This window comes from Triticum aestivum, chromosome 3A (assembly GCF_018294505.1).
Source record: "Triticum aestivum cultivar Chinese Spring chromosome 3A, IWGSC CS RefSeq v2.1, whole genome shotgun sequence".
In the NCBI taxonomy this organism is placed as follows: Eukaryota; Viridiplantae; Streptophyta; class Magnoliopsida; order Poales; family Poaceae; genus Triticum; species Triticum aestivum.
Genome location: NC_057800.1, coordinates 654,572,637 through 654,596,966, shown reverse-complemented (window position 1 = coordinate 654,596,966; position 24,330 = coordinate 654,572,637). Strand labels below are relative to the sequence as shown.

Sequence of the window (24,330 nt, the reverse complement as noted above, 5' to 3'; positions counted from 1 at the left end):
GTTCGGACCGCTTCACGCCCACTTCTGACCGCCCCGACCCACCCAAATCCGTCCTTCCCCCACGCGCTTTTGGTCAGGGCCGCTTCAGAGTGTCAGCGCCCGGCTAGAGCACACGCGCCGCTCACTTACGCCGACATTGAAGCGGCGTGCCGTTCGAGAGAGTACTGCCCGCGCCGCTTCCTGGTGCAGGCGACTCTGTGTGTTCAAACGACACGGCAGCCGGCCACCCGTCCGTCTGCCGCCCACATTGATGGCATGCGGTTGCTGAGGCGTCTTCTCCAACGCCACTGATTCGTCCCTCTCCAGCCCACAATTGCTATATAAACTGCTGCACAGTCATCCGCTTCTGATCCCTCTCTGCACCACTGCCACCATGAATTCCTCTCCTGCCAAAACTCTCTGGGACAAGCTGACGTCGGAGCAGGAGAAGGACATGGCCGCCATTGCTGCCGGCTGGCCGGACGGTAGGCAGCCGAAGGGTGATGACCCGACGCCACCCTCGCCAGTGCATTGCACCACGACCATCGGTGAGGCCCGTGCCTATTACATGGACATGGTGCAGGAGGAGCGGAAGGAGCAGTTCCGGGAGGCACAGACCGACGCCGCCCAGAACCACCACCTCCTCCAGGAGCACGTGCAGGCGGAGGAACAGCTCGCCGCCGGCAGGGCGATCGCGTCGGACGTGGACTTGACGGAGCAGGAGGTGCTGCTCGAGATCCTACCGCTCCGCCTGTGATTTTTGCTGCCACCCCCGTTAGATTTTGCTACAACCGGCGAGTATTTTTGCTACATTCATCCATGGCTGAGTTGCGACTCCGCGACAACGGCGTTGTTGCAACCATCATGGTGAGGCTGTGAGCGCCGGCGACGAGTATGGGCAGTGGTGGTCCAAACCAGGGCTGCGCGAGGCAACGATGTGCAGGATTTCACAAGCGGCGGCGCTTATTTTTTTTCTCTTTTGCGCATGGGAAAGGATGACGAAAGGGGACATGGGACAGATCTAACGGTTACGCACGTCTAAACCGAGCGGCTCTGGGCGGACCGGCCGAAATTTGCACCGGTGCACCGGTGTGTAGCACTCACCTAATATAAATACTTTCCGTTTTCATGTTGAATGTTAAGCAATGCTTATTGTCCTGATAACGCGCATAAAAGCATACTAGAAGCCTCCGGTTCGAAGACCTGCCTCATCTCTATTTTTTTGTTTTTATTTATTTCTCCATTTCTGTGATAATGGATAATAGGTCGTCTAAATCAATAATGAACACACGTGTCTTTGGGTTGGCTGGTTTATCATGCGCGTGCCTACAACCTGAGCTCTTTTTCACTTAACATGCAATAGACGGCGTGCTAGTCAGATTTAACGGAATTGTACTAAAATGTTGTGTTAGGTAAGTTGAACGACCACTTCTTTGGATTTTTTAGTTTTTGTATCATTTTGTTCCATGGATACAAATTTATGTATCAATAGTGGTATTAACTCAAAAAAGAAAAAAGACCTCCCCGTCATTTCCCCCTCCGACTTCGGCATGGACAGCACCGCCCCGAACTTTTCTTCCGCCGCCGCCGTCGCCGCCGCCGCCGCGGCCGCTTCCGGCAACGGCCTACAAGGGGGAGCGGGAGGGGACCGTCCCGAGGACCCGTCGAAGCAGAACCTGGCGCAGGTCACGGGCTCGATCCAGAAGACCCTGGGTCTGCTCCACCAGCTCAACCTCAACGTCTCCTCCTTCAGCTCCGCGTCCCAGCTCCCCCTCCTCCAGCGCCTGTAAGCTCCCTCGCCTCCACGCAGCAAACCTCCCCCGCGACCCCCTTTGCACCCCGCGGCTTATCTGCGTGCGCGGATCCCTTAGGGTTTGGTGTGTTGTACGGTGCAGGAACGCGCTCGTGGCGGAGCTCGACACGATGCAGAAGCTCGCCGACGGGTGCAACATCCAGGTGCCCATGGAGGTCGTCAAGTGAGATCGTTTGGTCTCGTCTCTTGCTCTGTCGCTCATTGCTGTTGACCCTCTGGCCTGAACTGTGTGTTCCTGATTGTTGCTTGTGTTGTTAGTTTGATTGATGACGGGAAGAACCCCGATGAGTTCACCAGGGACGTGTTCAACAGCTGCATTGCCAAGAACCAGATCACGAAGGGCAAGACGGATGCTTTCAAGGTACGTATGGGTTGTGTCGTTCTCAAAATTATAATTGGTATTACTGTCAGGAAAGCCTGCTTTTCATATAAGTCGACATTGCTGTAGTTTGAAGGGGATAAATTGTGTTGGCCATGTGAAAGGGAACCAGCATGGGTGTGTCTAGGACACATCTAGATGTGACATAGTTATGTCACATCTAAGCTGATTTTCACTCTGTTTGTGGTCTATTTTTTTGTCCTGTTTTTTGTTTTTGTTTTTTGTTGCTGCATTATATATTTGTAGGAGCTTAGATGTGACATCTTTAAAAAACATCTAGATGTGAATTAGACAAACTGAACCAGCATAGCCATCTCATTCCATATAGTGGCATCCAAACTACAATGACGGGAATCCATCTCTGTTTTCATGAATTAAATTCCTTCATGCAATTTAGTTGCACTTTAACAACTTATTCTTAAGAAGAACAGAATAACCCCTTCCTATCCACTTTAAATTGGTAATGGTGTACAAACTACTGCCAATCAGTTATTAAGAATACTTTTCATTTTCAAAGCTTTTCTGGTGTTCCATGTTACCCCCATTGACTGCCAGTAATCTGCCCTAACTGAATGTAGAACTATGGGACCAGTTTTTGTTGTGTTGTTGATGCAGATTCCTGTCTCTGTATTATCGAGCTTTATAAGAACAGCAGATGCAATTTTATGTCCAATACGTGTACCTCTAGCTCTAAGGCCCACCACTCTGTAGTGTTCGTTCGTTATAATTTATTGGTGCACGGATAGCCATGAATTCAATTCGTGATAAAATCATCTTGGCCGTGATAAGGAGAGGCTACTTTTCTTTTCACCTTCTCGTATCCTCATCGCTACGTTTGTACTTCTGACTATAATTCAAGCTGTGCATTCATTTCACCATGTTTGCCCTGCCATTTTTCTTCTGTGATGTTTTGCTTCCAACTCTATGTGTCAAGTTCGTATGACTTTGTGCACTGATATATGTCCTGAACTCTTGATCAAAAATTGACGCAAGAAGCTCGTTTAATTGTTTCCTCTACTATTATGATACTTTTTTCTGTATTTTATACGAACTTCAAGAGGAGCTGGTTCTCGATTACAATGATGAAATGATATTGTCAATATGTTTTTCTCAGAGCCTGAGGAAGCATCTTCTTGAGGAGCTGGAAGAAGCTTTTCCAGATGACGTTGAAGCGTACAGACAGATACGTGCTACCTCTGCTGCTGTAAGTGGAAATGCGCCTGCATTCTTAGGATTGGCTGTTCCTTCACATGTGTGTCTTTACTGAAAATTTTGCTTAACACTCATCTTCAAGTGGACCAATAACAGTGTACTGATAATATTTTACTACTTTAGCAATCATATGCAGTTTCATGTTTTAGTTATCACAATGCTGAATGCATCTTTCGCCCCCTTCTGGAAGTTGTGAGAGCAAGACCTGTATATATCTACGTTCTATTGGAACCTGTTATTTAAGCCGATCTTGGCGTTAGGACTTAATTTAGGTGAGGTCAGAATTTACTTTTGTGTTGGCGATGCTCTTTGTAGATCTACACAACCACGGTTTCGTCCTATTTTTTAGTTTTAAGATTGGACTGTTAAATGAGCGTAAAATAATTCTTTAATCATTCATTTATTTTTATCCAGGAGTCAAAGAGGTTGGCTCAGTCCCAAAGTGCTTTGCCTAATGGAGATGCCAAAGTGAAACCTGAGCATTGAGAGAATAACCCAAGTGCAAAGAGCAAGATCTTGCTTTATATTTCCTATAGTTTTTCTTAGGAAGGCTTTGTGAACCAACAACTGATATAACCTTGTATGTGCTGCTTCCTCATATGAGTGATCAATATTTATGTATATTATGTCATAATATTATGTGTTCAGCTTACCCATTTATTGAAGTGAATTATCCCATGATGCATCATCAATTTATCATACCTGTGCTTATGAAACTAGTTACTCAGCTAGATTTGTCGTGTTTTTGTTTGTCTATGTAGTACCACCATCAATAATTTTCGAAGTGCCTGATGAAGTTCACTCATCTGATAAAACTGGACGTGTCGGTAAGTATTCTCAGGAACTCGAGAGCCAGAAATGGGATTCTTCATTTAGTGAGTCTTCTAGAGGTGGTGGCCCCTCTTTTGCAAAAGGCTCGAGCTAAATGTAACTGCCCCTCTTCCTCAGATGCATGTCTCATGTTTATCTTCTTGGGAGAAATGATGTCTGCTTACTGCTCGTTGCATTTGGTTCGCCGTAGTTTGCAGTGCACTGTAACTGCTTATACTAGATTTGACTACATGGAACTGTAATTTGGAATGTTAAATTTAATTTAAATAGAAGGATAACTTAGTTTCACTCTCCAATAATGCTTGTGTTGTTATCTATCTTTTTGCAGCCCTTAATTTTTCAGATGCTTTGACATGTGTCGATAGGGTTTTATAATGATCCTGAAGCTTGCTGACATTTTCGGCTGCCCACCGTCATCTCGAGCAGTTCGAGGTGTCAGGGTTTATCGTTCTATAAGAAGTCAGCTTGAGGTGGTATTGTGCATCCTTAACAATTCAGTGGCTCTGAGGCGGATGTTCATAGGACCAAGGGTGAGACACTTGATCGTGTCTTTGGACACTGGGCGGAGTTTGTATCTTGATATAAGAAGAGGCAGGGAATGAGCCTTGGACCTTTTTTTGCCCCAGGACTACCCCGGTGTGCATATTGAGATCTTCTGAGGGACCTTGGGGGTTTGTTTGGCTTAAGGTGATGTATGCCTGAAGGGCTACTATGGAGGTGGCGCCTGTCAATAGGCAAGTGCGAGTTCCGGTACAACATTTGTTGCTTCTTTGTTTAAGAGGAAAACAGAAGGAAAAAACTTCATATTTATTTACTTATCATATGTTGACAAAGAAGCTAATAAGGAAATAGGCAAGGTAGCATTTGTTGTATCAAGCAAAATTTTCAGTCCTGATTCCTACATAATAAAATGAAGCAACAACATCGGAGCAAAATGAAGCAACAATGTCAGAGCTTACTTCTGATCTCCTTTAGAGTACATGACCCCTTGACGACAACTTGCTTGCAAAGTCGTCTCATCCAGATAGTGAATGGATGTATAATCATGTGTGATACGTCTTCTTACAGGCTTCCCTGAAATTTGAAGCTTTTTAGCTCCACGAAGACACCTTCATGCACATGATTTTTTCCCGACGCCTCACAGTCCTATGTGTTTCTCGTTCATTTTTGTTTTCGCTGTCTACCTACACACCTCATGCCAATCTAGAGAATTGTACATGGCGTCAAAAGTTTGACGAGTGTTGTCCGTGCGTGAATGAACGATGGCGCTTGTGCTGTCATCTGTATATATGCAGGAGGAGGCAACCCAACCAACATCAGCCGAGGGTTCGCGTGCCATTCATTACAGGTAACTTAATTGCATATCATGCACACATGTGAGATATATCTTACTACTTTATTGTCCATCATCTTCACTGAGTTATTGATCGATCTTCTTTTCTGATTCTCTTCAATGTTTTCCAAGTATATTTCCGAAAGATACATGTTGCTAATATAAACCACATTGCTCCAAATTTGTTGTTTCTGCATAGATGACAAACTGTGCATTTTTCCCACAGAAACTTACAAACACCAATTTTTGATACTGCCAAACAAAATCCTCCCAATATAGCAGAATTCCTGCATGTATCACTCTTGCAGCCAACTGAACAACAACATATGGCTGCATCCTTCGCCCATCGGCCTGTCTCCTGAATCAGATGATACAGACCAACAACACTAGACACATGTAACTTCGCTCTTTTCTCTTAGGAAAAACAGTTGGCACAATCACAAAGACAAAACTTTCTTAGAGCAAATTTCAGTTTGCAGAACGTGGTAAACTACTAAACTACATATTGCCAAATTGGTAACTGTCAACTCATTACAAAACCCTTACATTTCAGATGCTTCCACATGTGTTGGTAGGGTTTTCTAGTGAGCCTGAAGCTTTGTTGGCATTTTCAGTTGTGTGCCCACCGTCATCTCAAGCAGTTCGAGGTTTCAGGGTTTATCGGTCTAGGAAGTCAGCTTCAGGTGGTATTGTGCATCCTTGACAACGCACATGTCTCTGAGGGTGATGGCGTATGACCATGTCTTTGGATACTGGCCAAGGTTAGAGCTGGACATCAGAAAGGCAGGATATGTGCCCTGGCCTTCTCTTTTGAAGGACTTTTTGTTTTTTTTTTTGCTTCGGGTGCCGAATGCCTGAAGAGCTATGGAAGCGGCGCCTGTCAATAGGCAAGTGCGAGTTCCGGTAACATTTGTTGCATCTTTGTTTATTTGTGTACGATGGGGGCTTGCTAATCTAATGATGTTATAAGAGAAGCTTGGTACACCCGCCCCTCACTCAGAAGGAAATAAGGGTAGATGGAGCAAACTTCTCAATTCTGATTCCTACAGACTAAATGAAGCAACATCAATCTGAGCTTACAGACTAAATGAAGCAACATCAATCTCAGAGCTTACGAGTACACTTTCGTTAACCACACATTTAATTCTTGCCCACTTTTCTAGTAACAACAACTTGGAATTGTTTACTTCTTATCTCCTTTAGCTCCTCCCTGGAATCGTTTTTCCAACTAGCTGAGTGCATGACAACGAATATGTCACGCCCTCAATGCAGCGTCATTCGGAGAAGCGCCAAGCTCATGCCACGGTCAAACATGCAGAAGCAGAACAGCCTAAGCTGAAGCAAACTGTCGAAACTGAACCAGCGCAACTGCAGGACAATATTCAGACTGAAGCTACTACTGTCGAAACTGAACCAGCAAAAGTGCAGAGCAACATTCAGACTAAAGCTACTATTAGTAACCTGGCTGGTGGTACCCGCAAGTCAGCTCGACCCCCAGCCCCGCCCACGAAGTACTCCAAAGACGACTGGGTCCTACGTTAGCAGTGGGGTGTGTTTGTATGTGTCTTGGTTGAGTGTAGTATTAGTAGTGGCTAGTGGGGATGACTTTGGTATTGTGATGTCCCGAACTAGGTAGGGATTACAAATCACTTTCTCAGATGGAATTTGAGGTACATGGGATACAGGGTTCGAAAATTGGGATCGAGAGGAGAGAGGGAGAGAGAGGATTTCTTTTTGAGGGATTGTGAGAGAGAGAGAACTGCCTAACCAAACACGCCACCTCCCTCTTGCACTTTCTTCAGTCACTTGTGCATTCCCTTTGGGTTTGGGTCCTCGTCGCGTTCCTTGGCCCTCCATCTCGTTTAACTCCCGTGCCTGGCGCCATCTCCTTTCCCGCGTCTCCACCCTGATCTTGGGTCGTTAGAGTTGGAGGTACACTGCTGGCAGGTATCTGGCGAATCATTTTTCGTGCGGACGAAGAACCCTGATAAGGGCGTCTCTCTTCCCCTTCTGTCCCACTTCTCTCTGTAATTGGATTGTTGAATTGAATCCAACCACTTGAGTGAGAGAGATTCGAAAGATCCCTGTTGCTGTTGCTATTAGGACCATAACAGATTAGTGTGCCCCTAGCCCTCAACTTGCTGGATATGCTTTTTTTCCTGACACCTCGCAGTCCTATGTGTTTCTCATTCATTTTTGTTTTCGGTGTTGACCTACACATGACTAATGCCACTCTAGAGAATTGTACATGGCGTCAAAGTTTGACCAGTGTTGTTTGTGTGTGAACGATAGATGGTGCTTGTGCTGCCATCTATATATATGCAGGAGGGAGCCCTACGAACATCAGCTAAGGGTTGGTGTCCCATTAATTACTGGCGACTTAAACGCATATCTTGCACGAATGTGAGATATCTTACTACTTTATTGTTCATCTTGAGGGAGTTGTTGATTGATCTTCTTTCCTGATCCTCTTCCATGTTTTCCAAGTGCTTTCCCAAAAATATGTGCTAATATAAACTAAATTACATTGCTCCAATTTTTTTGCAGGTACCATTTTGTTGTTTCCGAATACTAGATGGCAAACTGTGCATTTTTTCAATGAAACTTAAGACACCCATTTTGATACCGCCAATCAAAATCCTCCTAATATAGCAGAATTCCTGGGTGCATCACTCTTGCAGCCAACCGAATAACAACACATGGCTGCATCCTAAAAGACTTTGTCCTGAACCAGATGATATAGACCAGCCACACGAGAAACATATCACTTTTTTTTCTTCTTTATCTTAGAAAAGAACAGTTGGCGCAATCGCAAAGAAGGAACATCCTTGTAGCAAATTTCAGTTTGCAGAAGGTGGTGAACTGTTGAACTGCATAGTGTCAGTTTGCTAACTGTCAACGCATCACAAAATCCACCTTGTAGATTTGGGCTAGGTTCGCTTCTGGAGCTAGCAACAACTGATTTCTATTCCATCGTCAGTGAGCACCAATGCAACTCTGGTAGCCTACAATCACAGGACCAGGCACATCAGACGGCTAGTATCCATTCATCTGACAACAGAGAAAGGGAAAGCATGCAGGCAATACATCATAGTTTGGGCCAGTTAACAACATGGACAGAACAAAATCTCGATGAAACAAATACCAACAAACTTCAAGAGGAGCTGCTTTGTCTTTTATCCGAACTTCAAGACTCAAGAGGAGCTCGCTCTCGATTACAATGATGAAATAATATTGTCAACATGTTTGTCTCAGAGCCTGAGGAAGCATCTTCTTGACAATATTGCCAACATGCTGGAAGAAACTTTTCGTCAGGAGCTGGAAGAAACTTTTCCAGATGACGTTGAAGCGTACACACAGATACGTGCTACCTCTGCTGCTGTAAGTGGAAATACGCTTGCATTCTTAGGATTGGCTGTTCCTTCACACAGTGGCGGAGCTACAACAGATAAGTTGGGCGGGCCAAATATTTTTTTTATTCTAAACCATACAATTAAGTAGCTATTAGTCACTGGAATTTCAGGATGCTATACAGCGATACAGCCTATGACAATATAGGGAAACTGGTGTAGTGATGATGTTGTACAGTAAAACTGCGAGAAAGAAAGGGAATTTGTTGTGTTGGTTGCCTGTCTCTGGATAGATGCGAAGGAGCTGGATGGATGCGAAGGAGACGCGCACTGCTTCAGCCAGCTCTGGATTGGGCTATCACATATATAAAATAATTATTTTTCTCTGGAGCCGGGCGGGCCACGGCCTTGTTTTGCCCTCACTAAGCTCCGCCACTGCCTTCACATGTGTATCTTTACTGAAAATTTTGTTTAACGCTCATCTTCCAGTGGACCAATCATATGCAGCTTCATGTTTTAGTTATCACAATGCTCAATGCATCTTTCACCCCCTTCCGGAAGTTGTGAGAGCAAGACCTTTATATATGTATGTTCTATTGGAACCTGCTACTTAAGCTAATCTTGGTGTCAGGAATTAATTTAGGTAGGTCAGAATTTACTTTTGTGTTGGTGACGCATTCTTTGTAGATCTACACAACTACGGTTTCGTCCTGCAGATTTTTAGCTTAAGATTGGACTGTTAAATGAGCGCAAAATAATTCTTTAATCATTCATTTGTATTTTTCTGCTTTAGTTTCTTATTGACTCATTTTTATTCAGGAGTCAAAGAGGTCGGCTCAGTCCCAAAGTGCTTTGCCTAATGGAGATGCAAAAGTGAAACCTGAGCATTGACAAAAGGACCCAAGTGCAAAGGGCAAGATCTTTCTTTATATTTCCTATAGTTTTTCTTAGGGAAGGCTTTGTGAACCAACAACTGGTATAACCTTGTATGCGCGCCCCCCTCATAGGAGTGATCAATATTTCTGTATATTATGTCATAATATCATATATTCAGCTTACCCATTTATTGAAGTGAATTACCCCATGATGCATCATCAATTTATCATACCTGTGCCTGTGAAACTAGCTACTCAGCTAGATTTGCCGTGTTTTTGTTTGTCTTTGTAGTACCACCATAAAAAATATATTCAAAGTGCCTAATGAAGTTCACCCATCTGATAAAATTGGAGGTGACTAAGCATTCTCGGGAACTCGAGAGCTAGAAATGGGATTCTTGGTTTAGTGAGTCTTCTACAGATGGCCCCTCTTCTGCAAAGGCTCGAGCTAAATGTAAGCATCCCTCTTCCTCAAATGCATGTCTCCTGTTTATCTTTTGAGACAAACGCTGTCTGCTTAGTGCTTGTTGCATCTGGTTCGCTGTAGTTTGCACTGCACTGTAACTGCTTATACTAGAGTTGACTACATGGAACTGTGATTTTTTTTTTGTAATGTACATGGAACTGTGATTTGGAACGTTAAATTTAATTTAAATAAAGGATAACTCTAAGTTTCAGTCTCCAATGCTGCTTGTGTTGTTATCTAACTTTCGGCAACCCTTAAATTTTCAGGTGCTTCCACATGTGTCGGTAAGGTTTTCTAATGAGCCTGAAGCTTGTGGGCATTTTCAGTCATGCGCCCATCGCCATCCCGAGCAGTTCGAGGTTTCAGGGTTTATCGGTCTAAGAGGTCAGCTTGAGGTGATATTGTGCATCCTTGACAACGCGGTGGCTCTGAGGCGGATGTCCATAGAACCGAGGCTGACGGTGCATGATCATGTCTTTGGACACTCGGCTGAGTTTGAGCTTGATATAAGAAGAGGCAGGGAATGAGCCTTGGACTTTTTCCGCCAGAAGACTACCCCAGCGTGCAGATTGAGATCTTCTGAAGGACCTTGGGGTTTGTTTGGCTTCAGGTTCTGAATGCCTTGAAGGGCTATGGAGGTGGCGCCTGCCAATAGGCAAGTGCGAGTGCCAGTACAGGATTTGTTGCATCTTTGTTGATTTCTGTACATATACCCGTGGCTTGCTGAACTAATAATATTTAAGAAAAAACAGAAACAAGCATCATATTTATTTACTTATTATGCTGAGGAAGAAGCTAATATGGAAATAGGTAAGGTAGCATTTGTTGTATCGAGCAAACTTTTCAGTTCTGATTTCTACAAATCAAAATGAAGCAACAGCAACTTCAGAGCCTCCATCTGATCTCGTATAGAGTACATAACCACAATTAGTGTACCGCTCGACCCCAACTTGCTTGCTAAGTCGCTGCATCCTGACGACATGCAGATGGGTAATCACACATAGTATGTCTTCTTACGGACTTTCCTGAGGTTCTGAGCCATGTCGCTTCGTGAAGTCGCTTGTAAGCACGTGATTTTTTCCGGACGCCTCAAAGTCCTATGTGTTTCTCGTTCACTTTTGTTTTCGGTATCGACCTACAAACACTCATGCCAATCTAGAGAATTTTACATGGCGTCAAAAGTATGACGAGTGTTGTCCATGCCTGATTGAACCAAGGATGCCTGATTGAATTTCATTTTGCAGAACGTGGCAAACAACTGAACTGCATAGTGCCAATTTGCTAACTGTCAAAACCCACCTAGCGGTGTTGGGCCAGGTTCACTCTAGAGCTAGCAACAACACTGGTTTCTATCCTATCGTACAGTGAGCATCAACGCAACGCTCCAAGGCCATCACAGGAGCAGGCACATCAGACAGCTAGTACCCATTTCAAACAGGGAAGCGAAAACATGCAGGCAATAATACGTCACAGTTTGGGTCAATTAACAACACAAAATCTCGGCGAAACTGATGCCTATGAACAAGCTGTACAAGAAATATAAAACGATAAATTGGCCATCTCAACAACAATGATGACAACAAACACCCACACCCAGCAAGTAGCATGACATGCTGAGCACAATCTCAATCTGACGATAAACACTGCACAACGTCAGTCAGCAACAACGACCCCCATTTGAGAAGTCCGGGGAAATGCATGATGTGCATGGTAAGATCATCGTAAGCATCTCCTTGAGTTCCCACGTCTCTGGCTGCTGACATAGCTTAGAAGAAAGGCCGAAGCCGATCTTTTATTAGATAGGGAAAGAGATTTTACATCGCGGCGAAGGCCGCAAAGAGAACAAGCGGGCAGAGCCAGTTCAAGACCTCCCGTGGTTCACGGTGCTCTAGCTCCACGAAGTCGCCTCCTGTAGGGGCGTCATTTTTTCCCGACGCCTCGTAGTTCTATGTGTTTCTCATTCATTTTTGCTTTTGCTATCGACCTACACAAGCTTATGCGGTTATGCCAATGCAAGGAGTTGTACATGGTGTCAAAGTTTGGCGAGTGTTACCTGAATGAACGATGGCGCTTGTGCTGCCATCCATATATACATGAGGAGGAGGTAACGCAACCAACATCAGCCGAGGGTTGGTGGTAGGAGCTAGGGCCCTACCGGATCTAGGGCGTAGGTTGTACGGGAAGGAGGGGGAAGGGCGAGGGCTGGTGCGCGGCGGCCGGCAGGGTGGCGCCGTCCTTGCGACGGGAGCAGTGGCGGCGAAAGCAGGAGGCGGCTAGGGTTTAGGTCTCCTGGCTCCCTAAGGGAAGCCGAGCAAATATTGTTTGCTTCTTGCTTGATTAGATTGATACATCTCCTCTCCTTATATAGAGAGGTTTACTTGACTCCTAAGCAAACGATCCTAATATGATAAGATAATTGGGCTAAGCCCCTAATTAAGATACTTGGGCCATAACCCACTGGGCTAAGCCCCTATGCCGGTCATAACACTTCTCCCCGCCCGCACAAACAGCTTGTCCTCGAGCTGTAAGGTGGGGAAGCGCTTGCTGAACTCCTCGAGGTGATCAACCAGCGTCAAACACCTTCGCGACAGCTGGGGCAGCAAGGTCGGTGGCGACGGCGTCCTCTGGAATGTAGTCTGGAACCTCCAGGTAGAAGAGTCGCGGGCAAGCGTGGCCGGGCATGTAGGGCTCGTCGCAGTTGAAGCACAACCCTTGGCGGCGACGCTCGAGTAGCTCGGCCGAGGTGAGCCGGCGGAACGGGCGCGCCGCGGTCAAGGCGAGGGGTGCCGCGGAAGCCTGAGTAGGCCGACCCTGAGCGGGATCTAGCCAGGGTAGCGACCCAGTGGCCCGGGACGGTGACTCCTGCTGGACGGCCACCGCGCGGCGCTCGAACGCGCGGGCGTAGTACATGGCCGTCTGGATATCCTGGGGTCCCCGAAGCTCCACGTCCACGCGGATGTGATCCGGAAGTCCACTGATAAAGAGGTCGGCCCGCTGCTGCGCCGTCACGCCCGACGCATGGCATGCCAGGGCCTGGAAACGATCGGCGAAGTCCTGAACCGTGGAGGTGAAGGGAAGGCGGCCTAACTCCGCCAGGCGGCTCCCGCGGATCGGGGGCCCGAAACGAAGGAGGTAGAGCTCGCGGAAGCGCTCCCAAGGGGGCATGCCACCCTCGTCCTGCTCGAGGGCGTAGTACCAGGTCTGTGCCGCGCCGCGGAGGTGGTAAGAGGCGAGCCAGGTGCGCTCCGAGGCGAGGGTGCGCTGCCCGCGAAAGAACTGGTCGCACTGGTTGAGCCAGTTGAGAGGGTCCTCCGTGCCGTCATAGGTGGCGAAGTCGATCTTGGCGAACCGCGGCGGTGTCTGGGTTGGAGCGCCGTGTCGAGCTGGCTCGGAGGTGCAGAGTAGCGAGGCGGGTGGTGCCTGGTCGGGGGACTCCGGGTAGGGACCCGCGGAGCCGGACGGCCCGCCGAACTTCGTAAACGGGGTCGGCTGCTCCGGAGCCGTAGTGTAGACCGGCAATGGCGACGACCCCGCCGCCCACGCTGGTAGTGGCGATGGAGAGGGCGGAAACCGGACCTGATGGATCGGCAGTCCCGCCGGCGAGGGTGCCCCTGAGTTGGGCAGGGGTGGCGCCGGTGGTTGTAGCGTCGGCGGCGGAGGGTGGGCGGTCGCGTCGGTGGCCGCGAGGGACGGCGGCTGCAGATACCACAGAGGGGCCGCGGCCAGAGTGGACCCGCCGGGGTGCCCTGCCTGGAACGGCAGCAGCGGCAGCCCGGTGCAGGCCGACGCCGGTGGTTGCAGCGTCGGCGGCGGCGGAGGGTGGGCGGTCGCGTTGGTGGCCGCGGGGGACTGCGGCTGCAGATACCACAGAGGGGCCGCGGCCGGAGTGGACCCGCCGGGGTGCCCCGCCTGAAACGACAGCAGTGGCAGCCCGGTGCAGGCCGGCGCACCCTGGCTTTGATACCAAATTGGTAGGAGCTAGGGCTCTATCGGATCTAGGACGTAGGTTGTACGGGAAGGAGGGGGAAGGGCGAGGGCTGGTGCGCGGCAGCCGGCAGCGTGGCGCCGTCCTTGCGACGGGAGCAGCGGCGGCGAAAGCAGGAGACAGCTAGGGTTTAGGTCTCCTGGCTCCTTAAGGGAAGCCGAGCAAATATTGATTGCTTCTTTTTTGATTAGATTGATACATCTTCTCTCCTTATATAGAGAGGTTTACTTGACTCCTAAGCAAACGATCCTAATATAATAAGATAATTGGGCTAAGCCCCTAATTAAGATACTTGGGCCATAACCCACTGGGCTAAGCCCCTACGCCGGTCATAACAGTTGGCGTGCCATTCATTGCCGGCGACTTAAACACATAGTATCATGCACGCACGTGAGATCTTACTACCCTACTTTACTATCCATCTTAGTGAGTTATTGATCGTTCTTCTTTCCTGGCGCTCTTCCATATTTCCAAGTGCTTTCCGAAAAATACATGTGCAATATGTAAGCCACATTGCTCCAAATTTGTCGTTTCCGCATATATGGCAAACTGTACATTTTCCCCAAAGAAACTTACAGCACCACTGGATACTGCCAATCAAAATCCTCATAATATACAACACATGGCACATTGTTTCCTTGGTTCGTCACTCTTGCAGCCAGCCGAGCCCAACAACACATGGCTGTATCCGTCGGTCTCTCTCCTGAATCAGATAATATATACCAGCGACACGAGAAACATAAGGTGACATAGAGGTGCCAAACCTTCCCGTCGTCGATGGAGCAGAAAGAAAGAATTCGCAGTTTATTGTCTTAATTTTTATCCTTATTCTATACTAGTAATAATGTACGTGCAATACACGTTTATATTAGGTAGGATATTAGTTGCACGTTATATTAGATAAGATATATCTGTTGCACGTTGGTATTTAGTAAGATATCAATTACTTTTTTGTGGGAATGGTAGGATATTAATTACATGATAGATTTCAAGGGATAGTGTTGAGTCAAAACATGTTTATAACCAATGGCAGTGATGGGTAATTAAAGCGTTAAACGTGTTTGGTGCTCAACATTGAAGCAATTTGAACCGCTAGATAACATGATTTGACGGTCAAGATGGTTTGGATCTGCCCATTTGGGTTTTTTTATATTGATATAGATATAGATGAATACTATAGATGCTATCACTTCTTTTCCTTTCCTCTTGGGAAAAAACAGTTGGCGCAATCACAAAGCAAATCTGATTTTGCAGAATGTGGTAAACTACTGAACTGCATAGTGCCAATTTGCTAACTATGAATGCATTACAAAATCCACCTTGTAGAGTTGGGCTAGGTTCGCCCCTAGAGCTAGCAACAATTTATGTTCTATCATCAGTGAGCACCAATGGAACACTGCTAGCCTACACAGGATCAGGCAAAGCTAGTATCCATCTCTAAACAGAGAAGGGAAAACATCACAGTTTGGATCAGTTGACAGCACAAAATCTTGGCGAAACAAATACCAATGAGCAAGTTGTAAAAAATATATAAAATCGATAAATATACCATCTCAACAACAATGACGAGAACAAACACCCACACCCAACAAGTAGCATGCCATGATGTGCACAATCTCAATCTGACTATAAAACAGTACACAACGCCAGTCAACAACAATACCTGCTATTTGAGAAGTCCGGGGAAATGATTGATGCATATCGTAAGACTATCATTATCATCCCCTTCCTGAGTTCCCACGTCTCTGGCTGTGGAAGTAGCTGAGAAGAGCCTGTGACTGCAGCAAATTCAAATTCTTAGCGAAATGATTTTGCAACTACATTTCTTCTAGCTGTAAATTTTGTTATCGGAAGTAGAAAACCTTCTCTCTTGCTCGTGGTGTTCCTGACCGTGACAGTGTGACTAAAGGGGGCAAAACACCCTCTCGAAGAACTATGCTGCAAGATCTGTTACTGTTTTTGCATAGCTGAAGCAATGCTGCAACAACATTTTCCTTCCCTCTCGCTGAACCCAGTTCGACAACTTCAACAAGAGCTGGAATACCTCGCGCCTGCCCAATCGCAGTTCTCCCTTCTGGTATCGTAGCAAGATTTGCCAAGACAGCTACCGCTATGTCGATCATTCCAAGAGCAGGATCCATAAGCTCAACTAGTTGCTTCACCGCATTAGCTTGCACAATGCGACCCTTGTTCTCATCAAGTATGGATAAATAAAACAATGCAATAGCTGCATCTCTCTTTCCTTGCGGGGTCCCACTTACCAGGAAGTCCACGAGAGGCTTGACGGCACCAGATCGTCCAACCCTCACTTTGTGTTCTTTAATAACCGAGAGACTGGACAAAGTAGCTGCTGAATTCTCTTTAGCTTCAGGGTTCCCTGTTTCCAGGACATGGACGAGAGGATCAATAGCATATGCATTCATGATGGCAATCTTATTGTTATCACTGATGGACAGATTGAGGAGGGATGTCACTGCATTTTCTTGGATCTTGGCATCTGGTGAATGAAGAAGACCAACCAGCAAGTTTATAGCCCCACAATCTGCAATGACAATCCTGTTCTCCATGTTGTGCTTAGCTAGAAGGCGAATCTCTGATGTCGCTGATCTTTGACCTTTGTTGTTGGATTTTGTGGATTTCTCTTCTCTAGCCAGGAAGCTAAGGGGGGAAGCTAGGGATTTCTGGAAGAACCTTATCTCCCGATTCATTCCTCTTTGTCTCAGTATATACAAACTACATTTACATTTTAACCCTTCTCACTTTACTATTTGCAACTAACTCCTCACAACACTCCCCCTCAAGATGGGGTGAAAATGTCTAAGAGCCCCATCTTGCCACACAACTTAAAGAAGGATACAACACTCACGCCCTTTGTTAATACATCCGCAAGTTGGTCTCCAGTTTTAACAAAACCTACTTGAAGTACTCCCTCATCAAGTTTCTCCTTAATAAAATGTCTATCAATTTCGATATGTTTTGTTCTATCATGCTGAACCGGATTGTTGACAATGTTGATTGCGGCTTGATTATCACAATGGAGCCTGAGTGGTCCTCCTTTAAACAACCGAAGTTCAGTTAATAATAATCGAAGCCATAACAACTCACATAGCCCTGAAGCCATGGATCGCAGCTCTGCTTCTGCCGTGGATCTGGCGACAACACTTTGCTTCTTACTCCTCCAACTAACTAAATTTCCTCCCAAGAAGACGCAATAACCTGAAGTGGATCTCCTGTCATCCAAGCACCCAGCCCAATCAGCGTCTGTGTATCCCTCAACTTCTAGATGCCCATGGTTGGAAAGGAGAATTCCTTTTCCAGGACAACCTTTGAGATACCGCAGAATTCTATTTACTGCATCTAGATGACCTGATCGAGGATCATGCATATATCTACTCACCAGGCTCACGGCATATGCAATGTCTGGTCTAGTATGGGATAGATAAATTAAACGTCCCACAAGTCTCTGGTATCTCCCCCTATCAACAGGTTCTCCTGAATTGGCTGTAATACGAAGGTTTGGTTCAATTGGTGTGGCAGCTGGTTTACTTTCAAGCATCCTAGTTTCAGCGAGAAGATCAAGCACATATTTCCTTTGAGAGAGATAGATACCTTGAGCTCCATAAGCTACTTCTATTCCCAGGAAGAAGTGGAGGAAGCCAAGGTCTTTGACTTCAAATGATTTCGCCAACATTTTCTTCAAGTTCTTTATCTCCACATCATCATTCCCTGTGATCACAATGTCATCAACATATACGACCAATACGACAGTTTTATTTCCGTGGTGCTTAAAGAAAAGGGTATGGTCAGCATTGCTTTGTCGAAAACCCAAAGTGCAGACTTCCTTGCGAAATCTCCCAAACCAAGCCCTTGGTGACTGTTTAAGTCCATAAAGTGATTTCTTCAATCTACACACTTTACCCATTGTCTCAGGCCCACTGAACCCTGGTGGAATCTCCATATAAACTTCTTCTTTCAAATCTCCATGAAGAAATGCATTCTTCACATCTAGCTGAAACAACTTCCACTTGTTATTTGCTGCCACCGAGATTAAAGCTCTGATGGTGTTCATCTTTGCAACTGGGGCGAAGGTTTCATCATAGTCCACTCCATATGTCTGGCTATAACCTTTCGCCACAAGTCTCGCCTTATATCTATCTACTTTCCCTTCGGGTGTATGTTTTATGGTAAACACCCATTTGCAACCTACCACTTTCTTGTTACAAGGAAGTGGAGTAATTACCCATGTATTATTCTTGTCGAGAGCAGACATCTCCTCAAGCATTGCTGCCCTCCACTTTGGGTTTAATTTTGCCTCCTGCCAGTCCCGTGGTAAGGGTTCTGCAGAATCCAGCGCTGCAATAAAGGACTTGTAAGAAGGACCAACAATGTCATAAGAGACATAGTTGGAGACATTATAAGGATCCAATTTAGAGGGCAATTTTCTGGCACTAGCTCGTGGTTGCTTTCTATAAGCTATTGGGACATCAAGGTCATCATATTGAGAAGAGATGTTACCACTGTCCAAGGAAGGTCCAGTATCACTAGTTTGAACTTGAGTATTATCTTGTTGGTCAGCCTCCTTCTCTTGCTCACCATGTTGCCCATAAGCCTCGGGCTCAGGTTCCAACACTTGCGTCCTTTCCTCCTCAATACGACGTCTTCGTGTATACACCTGAATCCCCCTTTCCTCATTTGGTTTTGGCCACCGGAATGCTTCACTTGATGTATCATACTGCTGCTCATGTCTTCGTTCTTGCTCTGTTTCCACTGGAATTACCCCAACTATCATCTTTCTTGATGTTGCATCATCTTCCTCTTCCTTATCTCCCCCTGTCTCACAATCTGCATCTAAATTTTCATTAGCAAACAAATCAGGGAAGACATCAGTTAAATCCGTCGGTTCACCATAGAATGGTTCCTGCTCCCTAAATACCACATCCATACTCACAAACATTCTCCTTTCAGATGGACACCAACATTTATATCCCTTCTGCTTACCAGAGTACCCCACGAATACACACTTTAACGCCTTTGGATCTAGCTTGCCAACAGATGGTCTGTAATCCTTCACAAAACAAACACACCCAAAGACCTTAGGTGGAACCACATATTTTGTTTCACCCGTTAGACACTCTAACGGTGTTTTATAACCAAGTACCCTGGATGGCATTCTATTCATCAAGTAAGCAGCTGTCATTACAGCTTCACCCCACAAAAACTTAGGAACATTCATAGATATCATTATGCAACGAGTGATTTCCAGAAGATGTCTATTCTTCCTTTCTGCCAAACCATTCTGCTCTGAAGTACCTGGACAAGTTGTGTGATGAATAATCCCAAAACTGGATAAGTACTCATTAAATTCCTTGTTCACATACTCTGTGCCATTATCAGTGCGAAATGTTTTCACACAAGCATTATATTGCGTTCTGATCATATTATGAAAATCAACAAAGCATTCAAACACATCGTTCTTGTTCTTCAACACATAAACCCAAGTCACTCTAGTACAACAGTCAATAAAGGTAACAAACGAGCGATATCCATTTAAAGATGAAACTCCACTAGGACCCCACACATCAGAATGTATAACTTGAAGTGGCGTGTCACTTCTATTATCAGACGATGTATAGGAGCTACGTGTTTGTTTACCATATTGACAAGCGTCACATACTAGACTCCCCTGGTTAACTTTACTATAAAGAGCAGGATAAAGCCTACCAAGGGTGACAAAAGACATATGTCCTAGCCTGCGGTGGTGAAGAAGGAATTCGTCAAGTGGTGAAAGGGACGCAACAGCTGCAACCACAGGTGGCATATTATTATCCAGATAATACAGTCCATCATGCATGATCCCCGTCCCAAGTCTTCTTCCAGTCCCAAGTTCCTGAAACAAGCACCATGATGGAAAGAAGATAGCAACACAATTAAGTTCATTTGTGATGCAACTGATGGATAGCAGATTTATTGGGAACGAGGGAACATGCAAAACAGATGACAAAGACATATCAGTGCTACACATAATTGTTCCTGATCCCATAATGGTTTGGGAGGAGCCATCAGCTAATTTAACGGTTTTCTTATTTAAATCAGGAGTATAGTCAATAAAATTTCTGTAGGAACCAGCCATATGTCTAGATGCACCTGAATCTAATAACCATGGTGCATCAATGGACTTATCTATCACAGTGTGAGAGTTGTTACCACCAAAATTTGCTAAGGCAGCAGAGGTAGGCGCTTCAACAGTTGTCTTGTCACCTAGAGAAAGCCCCTTGAATTGGCACCACTTCTCCCAATCCTCAGCAGTCATCTCAACACTCATAGTTTGGGTGGTATTTTCAGTGATCACCGACGTGTTTGCTTTAGCAGCAGGGCGTGTACCTCGCCCACGGTAGCCTCGTCCTTCAAGCCCACGGCCACGGCCTCTTCCACGCCAGTCCTGCCCTCTTCCTCTGCCGCCTCCCATTAACTCAGGGCATGAAAACTTCAAATGTCCTGGCTGACCGCACTCGAAGCATTTCTTCTCAGTTGTATTTGATCCCAACCTTTGATAATTTCCACCCTCTACTGCATAGAGTGCTGATCGCCGCTGCATGATACCTTGCATCACTGACCCGGCTGCCTCTAATTTCAATCTGGTTTCCTCACTAATGATAGCTGATATTGCCTGCTCCAGTGTAGGAAGCTTTCCGCTACCATACAGTGCAGCCCTCCTGTTTTCATACTTAGAATGAAGTCCATTTAGGAAGTCCCTCACACGTCTCTTTTCCGTCCACTTGTTAAATTTCTCAATACACTTACCACACTCCATATCAATTGGATCAAAGTAATCAATCTCACTCCACAATCTCTTCAATTCGGACACATAATCCACAACTGATTTGTCACCCTGACTCAACCCCTGCAGCTCCTTCTGAATTTTACAAGCAAGCATCTCATTACCGACTCCAGAATATGTACCTTTCAGTAGCCGCCAAATTTCTGACGCCTCCTTAATCCTTTCCACCTGCTTAGCAATTTGAGGTGAGACTGAACTCAGCAGCCATGCTCTCACCAATGCGTTGGTCATCTTCCACTTCTGGCCTTCCTTGGAGTTCTCGTCAGCTGGTTTTTCAATTGCCCCATGTATATAGCCCTCTAGACTTCTTGAGACAAGAATTGTCTCTGCGTGCTCTGCCCAACTTGCATAGGTTTCAGACCCATCTAACTTCACCAGGGGCATTTGCAATGGATGAACCTCCTCCTTGACCTCTGCTTCTGGTTTTGAACTCCCTCCTTGCTTGCTCATAGCCTCGAACAACAATCTGTATTTATCATCCATGGCTTGCAACACCGCTGCAAGCTCCCCTGCCGTGACTCCCGATGGAGCGGCATCCTTGTCACCCATCGTTGCAAACCTCTCCTTGATGTGCTGCTCTGACCTGGTCTTCAGTAGCCCAGAAATCCTCTTGCTTCAGGACCAAGCACACTTGTGACCTTTGGTGCTTCTTTCTCTGTTGCAGCACAACAGCAGCTCCTGCCTCCTTCTGGACACAAATCTTGCCCAGCAACACCACACAACCACCTCCAGGGAACACTCTCCTACACCTCTGCTTGGCACCTCCAGCCTGCTTCCACACCTACAGTTCTGCTCGCCTCCAAATCAGTGGCTCTCCACCAACTGTTGCCCCAAGCGTACACAATCCGTGTGCTGGCTCTCTCTGCCGGCGACACCCTTGCCGAGGCTTCCGATTTCGAGCAGCCTGCACAAGGCTACAAGCAGGAGCACCACTCCTAGGTCGCACAGCCACCAGCTTCAACTCCAACCCGCTGAACCGCCTCACACCCTGGCCGCAGCTCCTTCTATTCGCTCCAGTCCACCACCAGAAGCACTCCTCTTCTCTCTTCGACAACAGCAAGGAGCGCCACCATTCCCTTGGTCGCCGGCGGCGGCTACAGCACCTGCTCTGACACCATGATGTTGGATTTTGTGGATTTCTCTTCTCTAGCCAGGAAGCTAAGGGGGGAAGCTAGGGATTTCTGGAAGAACCTTATCTCCCGATTCATTCCTCTTTGTCTCAGTATATACAAACTACATTTACATTTTAACCCTTCTCACTTTACTATTTGCAACTAACTCCTCACAACAACCTTCTATGGAATCGCTTCTCAAACCATCGATTAGCTTGTGCACCTGATTCTCAATGGCAGAAAGATCACCCCGAGCATCCATGGATGAGGAAGATATTATTCTTGGAAATCCCCTATCAGATGCTTGTGGGCGAATAAATTGCTCTCTCATGCCGACATCACCCAATTTTGGCAGGATGAGCCAAAGTGTGCTTATCCTAGCACACTTTGTGCGCAGGGTGTTGTCCATGTAGACGTTAAAGCAGTGACGAATGTCAAGGAACTCCAGGTGGCAGCAATTATCCAGGATAGCTGTCAGTCCTTTATTTGTCAGGCCATTGCCAAACAGCTGCAAAGAGCATAGCCCACGCATGGTTGCAATCCCCATGGCTTCATCATCCTTGTCGTAGTCACTAGCTTCAGAATCATACAACACATCCTTAATCAGTCTGAAGCTCTTCAGTTGTGGGCATGCTTTGCCAACAACCCCCAACACGCCACTCCCACCCACATTTGAACACAATGCAAGCTCGAGCTCCTCAAGCAAATGGAATTTCACTATCGCCTCCGTAAGTGCTTCATCACTAGATGTATAGCATGAAACGAGGTGAAGACTCTTGAGAGATGGTGCCCTGCAAATGTAGCACTTGGATCTCAATACCCAACAAAAACAATATAAAAAAGACATAAGCACACTGAATAAAAAATAGGTAGCTAGAATGTAAGTTCTGACAGACTTGCATAGCCCGAATAGAACATTTCATAAATTCAGATAATTGCGTAGCATCAAAGGACATTGGTACATACATAATTTAAAGGGGTTTACTGGGAATTCACTATATTGGAGAGAAGTTTCAGGGAAGCTAAATCGTTATTGCAGGTTGCAAATTTAGGATGAATTCTGCACTCTAGGAGTATGAAATCAGATGAGTTCGTTCTGTTCAATAATTAACATAACTCAAAACATTGTCGATACGACTGTTTCAGCAGGAAATGTCCACAAGCCCTAAAAGGCTAAGTCCCAACTGTATTCTTTGCCAAACCAAACCAAAATAATACTTTCCGTTGTGGCTAAATGTTGTGATACGAGACCTAATAAACGAAACCCAAAGTTTGAAGCAATATCAAAATTATCCAATAAACGAAACCCAAAGGTACACATAAGTTGCAAGCAATTGGAACAGAAGCAGAACATGTAGCCAATGTCAAAATTGATGGTTAGGGGGGTCTCACTGGTCGGTGAGGCGGAGGAGGAAGCCGTGGCCGCCGGCGTGCTCACACCAGAACGCCTCACACCTACCCGCGCTGCGGCGGACGGCGGCCTGCGCCATCCCGTGGAGGTTGAGCTGGCGGGAGAGATCGGCGTGGCCTAGCATGTTTATGCGGCGCCACAGCTCGGGCTCGTCGCGGGCGGCGCCGCGCCAGGAGCGGCACGCCTGGCCGGGCCCCATCAGGATGTCGACATGGCCGAGCTTGTGGAGGATGGATGAGATCGCGTCCAGCGGCAGCTCCGCCCAGTTCCTCGTCTCCGCCTCCGCCGACACGAACGAGGAGGAAGAGGGCATTGCGCGCGCTAGGTGGGTTGCGACCCTTCGTGGCGAGGAAGCTGAGGTCAGCTGCACCGCCTTGCAGTCGAGGAGGAGCGCGCGCTCGATGTCGGCCAGCAGTCGCCGTCTCGCCGGAGCCCGGCGTGTACAAGCGGGTTTTGCAGTTCGAGGGAAACAGAATGGGAGTTTACAGGAGGAAATTTTGTTGAGAGAAAAGAATTGAGAAGAAGTAGTATCAGTCCCCGTCACACATGTAGCATGTGTTGGGAGGGAGTTGCTTGTGGGAATTTGACAGGCCTTGGAATCCGAGGAGAGTGGCCGGAGATGGAGATCCGGCGAGGACCTCCGGCGATGTTCTTGAGCAAGAGAGAGAGAGACGTGGGGAGAGAGACAAGTGAGTGGGTATGGGGAGTTGGAACTCCCCTGCCCGAGTCATAACCCCACGCTCACT

At 46.5% G+C, this 24,330-nt stretch overlaps 2 protein-coding genes across 5 annotated transcripts; one reads left to right on the top strand and one right to left on the bottom strand.

Moving 5' to 3' along the window:
* The first annotated feature begins 1,457 nt into the window (after positions 1 to 1,457).
* Positions 1,458 to 5,350, top strand: LOC123062966 (mediator of RNA polymerase II transcription subunit 10b). 4 transcript variants are annotated; one of them, XR_006429991.1, is made up of 7 exons: positions 1,469 to 1,765; positions 1,851 to 1,955; positions 2,051 to 2,153; positions 3,286 to 3,375; positions 3,798 to 3,963; positions 4,145 to 4,210; positions 4,543 to 5,339. XR_006429991.1 is itself a non-coding variant. In XM_044486676.1 (5 exons), exons 1-5 carry the CDS (start codon positions 1,530 to 1,532, stop codon positions 3,867 to 3,869), a joined length of 582 nt encoding a protein of 193 aa, XP_044342611.1. In that variant the 5' UTR covers positions 1,458 to 1,529; the 3' UTR covers positions 3,870 to 4,061. The 4 variants fall into 4 exon arrangements, 2 of the variants coding, with proteins under 2 accessions (XP_044342611.1, XP_044342610.1); XR_006429990.1 differs by having other exon boundaries at positions 4,145 to 5,350; XM_044486676.1 differs by lacking the exons at positions 4,145 to 4,210; positions 4,543 to 5,339 and having other exon boundaries at positions 1,458 to 1,765; positions 1,875 to 1,955; positions 3,798 to 4,061.
* Positions 5,351 to 15,941: 10,591 nt separating this feature from the next.
* LOC123057092 (U-box domain-containing protein 4-like) lies at positions 15,942 to 23,897 on the bottom strand. The gene is made up of 4 exons (XM_044480242.1): positions 23,566 to 23,897; positions 22,354 to 22,964; positions 16,086 to 16,837; positions 15,942 to 16,001 (listed from the first exon to the last, which is right to left on the bottom strand). Exons 1-4 carry the CDS (start codon positions 23,895 to 23,897, stop codon positions 15,942 to 15,944), a joined length of 1,755 nt encoding a protein of 584 aa, XP_044336177.1.
* Between the last annotated feature and the right edge of the window lie 433 nt (positions 23,898 to 24,330).